The 8,075-nt window shown below is 44.5% G+C and overlaps 1 protein-coding gene across 2 annotated transcripts in view; it reads right to left on the bottom strand.

Moving 5' to 3' along the window:
- The window catches only part of Raver2 (ribonucleoprotein, PTB binding 2), an 81,419-nt gene extending 74,809 nt beyond the window's left edge, over positions 1-6,610 (bottom strand). For both annotated transcript variants that reach the window (XM_031377948.1, XM_031377949.1), the window contains exon 1: positions 6,270-6,610. In XM_031377948.1, the coding sequence (XP_031233808.1) occupies positions 6,270-6,485 (216 nt within the window). In that variant the 5' untranslated portion in view covers positions 6,486-6,610. The remainder of the gene's footprint in view (positions 1-6,269) is intronic.
- Positions 6,611-8,075: the final 1,465 nt, after the last annotated feature.

Genomic DNA, 8,075 nt, shown 5'->3' with positions numbered 1-8,075 from the left:
GACACGCTCTCTAGATCACCTGGGACACGCTCTCTAGATCACCTGGGACATGCTCTCTGGATCACCTGGGACATGCTCTCTGGATCACCTGGGACACGCTCTCTAGATCACCTGGGACATGCTCTCTACATCACCTGGGACATGCTCTCTACATCACCTGGGACACACTCTCTAGATCACCTGGGACACGCTCTCTAGATCACCTGGGACATGCTCTCTACATCACCTGGGACACGCTCTCTAGATCACCTGGGACACGCTCTCTAGATCACCTGGGACATGCTCTCTGGATCACCTGAAACACCCTCTCTACATCACCTGGGACACGATCTCTAGATCACCTGAAACACGCTCTCTAGATTACCTGGAGCACGTGAAGCTTTTGGTACATGCTCTTAACAGAGCACTGTGATGCAGGCCCCAAAATACTCTTCTAGAATTCGGCTTTATCAGCACAGAATAGCATTTCTGAAACAGTATTCAAGAATTTCTGCCAACACTCAAAACCTGAGGAGGCTATGGTGTCCCAGAAATCCAGAAGTATGTCTCTTTAACAGTTTTCAGTGGCCTTGTTACGCTGGGAATGGTAATGAACACCAAGCAGCTAGAACTGACATGTTAACTTTGCTGAATGACATTAGAAAAGAAAATGTAACACCATTTCCAGATAACAATAAATATGGAACTTAGAGAAATACAATATTTTTAAATACTTATGTGTTTGCCTGTATGTTTGTGTGTGCACACGCATGTGTGCACATGTGCTCATGCAGGCATCAAGTGCATGCCTCATGCCTGACTAGGCCAAAAGAGGGTATAAGGGACTGGAGTTATGAATAGTTGCCTTGAAGCCAGGGCAAGACTAATGGGATGGATGGATCTACAAAAGTCATCAGGGGGCGAGTCAAAAATCTTAGATTCCCATCCTATCATGTCAAACTATTCAGAGGTCATGCCTACGAGGCTGGAGGGATGGATCAGCAGCTAAAAACACTTGTTTCTCTCACAGAGAACTTGGGTCTGGTTTTTGGCACCCTCATGGTAGCTTACACCTAACTGCCTGTAACTTCAGTTCCAGGCATTCCAACACCTCTTTCTGGCCTCCATGGGCACCAGGAACATACACAGTGCACATAGATACATGCAAGCAAACACACACTAGACTAAAAGTAATAAAACAAAACAGCAACAAAAGAACAGGAGCTATGGAAAGCCATGGGGTAAAAAATGTACACTTTCTATTAGTGTTAAATTTCAGGGAAAAAGAACATTTTGTGATGAAGTTACTGTAAATCACTTTTAAATTCAGTGGTCCTGGTAGAATATAAAATAGGAAATTTTCAGATAGAGCACACAATATTACCCAGCTTCCCCCTCACAACAGTCTAAATGAGAGTCACTGTTTGCTACTATGATGAATGGTTCAGGCACTGGTCCTGGGAAGTCTAAGCCAATGGTTTTCCGCAGGATCATTTTTTCTTTCTTTGTTGTGTGTATGTGAGTGCAGGTGCATGTGAAATGTATGACCATGCTTGTGGAAGGTTGAAGTTGACACTGAATGTCTTCCGTAATTGGTCGGCACTCTATTTACCGAGGCAGGATCTTTGGCTACACCTGGAGCTTGCCTTGGTGACCCTGTGTTTCCTGAGCACTAAGCTGCATGGCTTTGGGTTCTAAGGATTCGAACTGCACAGCAGGCGCATTATCCAACAAACCACCTCTCAGCCCAGGATTTTTGACTTAACCCAGGAGATGGGATTTCTCTCAAGGGACATAGTGATACTGTACAAAGGACAGACTAAGACATAAGAGATGGGAAAGACCACAGGAAGTGACAAACTGAAAAGTTATAACCATCTCTTCAAAAGGTAAAGAGACCTGGGCCAAAGCCAGGACTGGGTAAACAAGAGAACCAAGAAGATTGCAGAAAGTTACAGAGGCAGACCAGAGAGGGTCTGATTGACTGCACAGTAATAGTAACATAAAGGCTTTCATATGCGTATATGTATGTGTACTTGTGTATACTATTTATTTTTTATTTTCCCCAGTACTGGGGGATCAAACCCAGACATTCGTTAGGCAAGTACCCTGTCACCAAGGTATAATCCCAGCTCTATCTGTGTTTACTTTTTAATTGTAAGATAGGACCTCATTAAGTTGTCCAGGCTGGACCTGAAACTTGTTCTGTAGCCTACGAAGGTCTTATACTGAGAGTGCTTCCGCCTTAGCCTCCCAAGGAGCTTGTATCACAGGCCTGTGCCATCAGGTCCAGCAAGATTTTACAGTTTGTATTTCTATAAGGTATTTCATGCATGTACTTCTAAAGGTTTCACTTTAAAAATACTTTCTATAAATATTTAAGTCACAGAAACTGTGAAGCTGTAGGCTGTCATTGTAAATGTTACACAAATATGTGAAAGAAATTCAAATTTTATTTTAAAGAGCTATGTTAAAGAAGAAATTCCCCAGAGGCTGGGGAACTAGCTCAGTCGGAAAAGTGCTTGCTTCATCAGTCTTAAAATGTCAGACAGATTCTTGTGATCCTAGTGTTGGGGAGGTGGCAACAGGAGGACACTGGGACTTGCTGTCCAGGCAGCCCAAACTAAAGGGTGAACTCCTGACCAATGAGAGACTCTGCCTCAGAAGAGATGGATATGGAGGAGGGGCTGGAAAGATAGGTAAGGGTGTATGAGCACTTGCTGCTCTTGTAGAGAACTGCGGTTCAGTTTCCAGCACCCACCCAGAGGCTCACAGTCATTCATAAGTAATTCCAGTTCCAGGGGAACCTGATGCCCTCCTCAGATCTCTATGGGCATCAGGCATACACATGACATGCATATATAATCACTGACAAACTCCCATCCACATAAAATACAAAATAATTAAATCTAAAGAAAAATACAAAGATGAAAATTAAAGCTGAATGGTGCAAGCTGAATGGCTGGTGCAAGCTTTTAATCCTAGTACTCAGGAGGCAGAGGAACACACACTTTTTAAAAATAAAATATCCATGCTTTTGGAATGTTAAGAACAAATTATCAGGTTACTATTAACCAAGTACTAAACAGTAGCTTCTCTACACTTGACAATTTGAAAACTAGTCCTTACGCTGATTAGCTTTTTGTCAACTTGACACAAGCTAGGCTCATCTAGGAGAAGGGAAGATCAATTGAGGAACTGCCTTCATTGGCCTGTGGGCATATCTTGATTAATGACTGATATGGGAAAGCCCAGATCACTGTGAGTAGTGCCATAGGGAGCAAGCCAGTAAGCAGTGTTCCTGTGGCCTCTGCTCCAGTTCCTGCCTCTAGGTTCCTGCCTTAGGTTCCTGCCCTGGCTTCCCTTGGTGATGGACAATAAACTGTAAACTGAAATAAACCCTGTAAACTGGAAAACAAAAAACAAAACAAAAACCTTTGTTTTGTTTTCTTTTGGTTGAGGTTTTTATCACAGTAATAGAAAGCTAACTAGGACAGCCCTTAAGGTGGTCTTTTAAAATAAACTGAGTGAATACACAAAGTCATCTAGAAACAGAGTATTTTGAATATCTGATTATTAAACACAATATTTTTATAACAGTTAAGTATGCAGTTTCAGCTCAAGCAATATAATATAATCCTTCCTGACGAGAAGATATCAAATAAAGTTAAACTTTGATTAGTAAGTTGAAAACAAAATATAGTCACTAAGGAAAAATCAGACATTGTGAAGGGAAGTTAAAGACACAACCCAAAAGAAAAAAGAGGTCATAACTGAACATGTTCATAAAAATACAACATAGAAAATGAATTTTACTAGACAAGTAAAAACATCCATTATTACACAAAAATAATCTATCGACTTCCTTTTTGTTATCTTTTGGAATTAACATACTTACACCTAGTTTACTTACTTATGTAACACTGCCATTTTTAGTTATGAACACGAACAGAAAACTGGCAAAGCTAATGCAAGTACTTAGGATGAGGGGGCTTGTGAGAGGGACAAAGAACATGTCCGACATACCTCACGTGGAATCTAAGACTGCTCTGTTTAGATTTCAAAACTGTATATCAGAACTATCAAAACATTTTATTCTACCCATTCCTAGAGAAAAGATCAATGGCAGGATCAGTCAGGAGACCTTTGCTAAACCCCTAACTGGCAGCTCTGTTTTGACTTTTGAGTGACTCCAGTTCTTTTACAAGGGGGAGGGGGGAAACATAAGAATTGAGCGTGGTGCAAAATCTAAATGACTTTACTGAGACATCTTAGCTTAAATCAATTTCATTTGCTAGTTTATGCAAATAACCTAAGCTACTTTTTACAGAAAACTCCTAAGATTTAGAGTAACTGTAAGTTTAAAACAGAGAAAAAAATATGTCCCTACCCCCAAACATTCACAGATGTAAGTCTCTGAGACCTTCTGTCAGCATTTAGATGAGATAGGATTGGAAGACCCTTGGGTTTCTTTTCCACCTCTTTTGGGAACAGAAAAATGCAAAAGATAAGAGTGAAGCCAGAACATAGAGAACTGCCTTGAATTTGCATTAAGTGTTTTTAGACTTCATGCAGGGAAATGTTACAACAGAAATAGCTGACATTCTGCAGAGGAAATCCAGACACTTCTCCATCTTCTGCTAGATTGTCTATCAGAGTTGATATGTCTTTAATTTGTTTTGCAGCGATGCCATCTGCTTCTCCCAAGCCCCCCTTTCCCTGAGCTCCATGGAGCCCTTCACCATTCAAGAGCAGGAAGGCTGTTTTTCCAATGTAGAGCACCTTCAGGTGGCAACACAACACCACCATCTGACAGAGGGAAGAAGGCACCGTGGCACATCTTAAGTTGAATGATGAGATGCCACCACCTAAAAACCTTATGAGGTTGTAGGCTCATGTTTATTATACCTACCTAAAGTCTACCAATGGTAATGAGGTAGGCACTGTCATATTCTATAAGTCACAGAGAACATGCAACTGTCACTAACCAGTCCTCTTGCAACTCTGTATTAACCACAAAAGGAATTTCATAAATCTGCCGAATAGGGTGGATTTATGAAATTCCTTCCGTGGCCCGACCTATCAGGGCAGATCATTACATTTAGTTTACATATCCAAATACCTGTTTGTGAAACGTACAAGCATCTGCACCTATAGGAAACCTAAAGAATACTGCCTTGTTTCATGTTTTTGATAAAAAAAAAAACAAAAACAAAAACAAATGCATGTGCATACTTGTGCACAATAAAAGGAAGAAAGACAACATGGGGGGGGGCTCTAGTTCAGTTGGTAGAGTATTGCATACATTAATGAAGTCTTGGGAGTAATAAACACAGACACACTCTCGTACGCGCGGGACTGTTTAGCCGAGACTGTGGGACACACCTGAAATCCTAGCATACGGTAGGTGGAGAAAGGAGGATCAGAAATTCAAGGCCTGCCTGGGAATACTTGGCATGATGTCTCAAAGAAAGAAAGGAGAGGAAATGAGGGAAAGACAGAAAGAAAAAAATGGGGAGGACTATGAATGAGAATGAATGAATATGAATCTCAAGAAACTCCTCCAAATTCTCTAGAGCTCCTACAATGAGATTTTAACTTTCGCAATCAGGAAAAAAAAAAAAAAAGTTAAATCGACTCAGGCTTTCTAATCTAAGAGCAACAGTTAATCTGGATTAAAGACGGCGAGCTGCTTAGCTTTAAACTCCGCGCAAGCACTGAGAAACAAATCCTGCCATACTTGGTTTGGCAGAAGGCTGCAAGACTCTGCCGGCGCAGTATCAGCCTCTGCTCTCTGCGGCCTTAGCCAGCGGAGCAAAGTTGTTTCCATACAAACTTGGTCAAGTGCTTCTGCAGAAGAACTCTCCCAGTTTTCCCGTGACCCCGCCCCCGTGACAATCCAAGTCCCCAACACCCTATGCGGGACCCCTTCCCTTCTCGAGGGGCTCCGGAAGCCAATCCCCTAAATCTGAGCTCCTCAGCTCCTCAGCTCCCCACCACGCGCCTTCACATACAACACCGCCTTGGGCTGGAAGGAACACAAAATACAGACCAGACGTGGCAGCAGCCGCCCCAGAACCCCCTGACCTTGCACGAGCCGCTCCGCCTTGCCCAGCCTCAGTTTCCCAACACTCTGCTCTCGCTGGGCGCAGAAGGGCTTCGTCGAGGCAAAGGGTTCTGGGCTCGGCGAGCATACCTTCCTTCTCCCCTAGGCGCTGGGACCAGTACGGACTCCTTCGGGCTGCGGTGTCCCCAAACCCAGCCCGATCACCCCGGCCCGGTGCCCATACCTGGGAGCTGCTGTCCTGGGGCAGGTTTTTCACTAGGATTTTCCGCCGGTTGCTCAGCTCTCGTCGCATCCGCTGCAGCCGTGCAGCCACCTCCTGGGGGTGCAGCGCAGCCACCTCCCCCGGGCGCATCGCGGGCTCCGCGGCCTCCCCCGCCGTCCCAGCAGAGGGTCCGGATCCCGAGCCCGCGCCCCCCGCGCCGCCTCCCCGCGCCGCCATCTTCCCGGCGCCCCGCTGCAGACTCGGAGAGGCCGGAGCGAAGCGGGAGAGAAAGCGGAGAGGCCGCGCGGGGGCGAGGCGGGCGGGACGCGGAGCAAGGGCGCGCGGGCGGGGGAGGCGCCGCAGCCGCCGACGCGGGAGGGGCGGAGCCCGGAGACACGCCCCACCCGGCCACGCCCCCGATGCTCCGCCCCCTCCCTGCAGGACACCTGCGGAATCTAGGACTCGGTGAGGTGGTGGGACTCGAACCCCTACCAACACTGCCCCTGGCTCGCCAGCTCCACCTTGCCTCTCATACCCGAGGGCCCCAGGCGCCACTGCGTGGCTCAGAGAACTCCTGGCCTCAATTCTGATACATCCAGAAGTGCGCATTTGGCAAAGTAAGTTTTCGATGAAAAATAACATATGAGGTTTATCTAAAAAAATTCTGGGAGAAGGTTTGATATATTTAGTAACACTCGAGTATAATAAATTTTCCTGGTTCTGTATAAGAAATCAGTGTCTTTCATCGGTCCCTGTGCCGCCTAAGATGGATAACCTGGCTAGTTGTTTGCAACACAAATCAAAGCTGAAACAAAGATTAGAACAGATTTGGCAGAAGACAGGAGAATAAGTTCCTTGACTGTTTGAATCGAAACTTGGAAGGAGACATACTGTGAAAAGACATACCTAGTTAAAGTGAGATCCACAAAATATAATATCCTTTGACTATCACCAGCTGTAATGACCATTAGCAAATAGGAATATGCGCCTTACTTAAGTGTGCCCAATGAAAATGCACTGGGAGTGGGGAGGTGGGGGGGGAGCCTGTTTAACACCTGTTTAATACCAGCAAGTGATCTGTTAAAGGAAAATGCTTTAATTATCATGAAAGGGAGGCCGGGCAGTGGTGGCGCACACCTTTAATCCTAGTACTTGGGAGGCAGAGGCAGGTGGATTTCTGAGTTCCAGGCCAGCCTGGTCTACAGAGCGAGTTCCAGGACAGCCAGGGCTACACAGAGAAACCCTATCTCAAAAAGCAAAAAAAAAAAAAACAAAAAAACAAAAAAACAAAATCATGAAAGAGCTTGAGAGATACAGTATCCCTTTAGGGCACTGGCTGCTCTTGCAGAGGACCACAGTACCCAAGGATTCCCAGTATCCAACTGCCTGTAACTCCACCTCCAGGGGATCCAATGAACTTTTCTGGCCTCCAAGGAAACACACAAACACACACACACACACACACACACACACACACATTTAAATAAATAAATAAAATCATGAATCCAGTACGAGCAGGTGCCACCCACATATTTCTAAGTATGTTACAGTGCTTCCCTTAAAAAAAAATCCAATTAGACAAAGCTTATTTTCTTCACATTACACACAAAGAAATGGAAACTGGTCTGATTAGGCCCAATGTTGTAAATATTATAAAATAAGTCATCTGTAATCACTCTACCCCAAAATTATAGTTAATAGTTCTCAAACTGTTGTAGAATACTTACATCATTAAAATGAGTCAGGGCAGTACCGTGGTATTTACAGCCCTATTCCCACAGACACAGAATGAAGATCCAATAGGCCTATTACAGTCTGTACACAGAG

The sequence above is a fragment of the Mastomys coucha genome, unplaced genomic scaffold (genome assembly GCF_008632895.1).
Source record: "Mastomys coucha isolate ucsf_1 unplaced genomic scaffold, UCSF_Mcou_1 pScaffold18, whole genome shotgun sequence".
In the NCBI taxonomy this organism is placed as follows: domain Eukaryota; kingdom Metazoa; phylum Chordata; class Mammalia; order Rodentia; family Muridae; genus Mastomys; species Mastomys coucha.
Note: the sequence above shows the minus strand (reverse complement) of the source record. Positions and strands in the feature narration are given on the sequence as shown.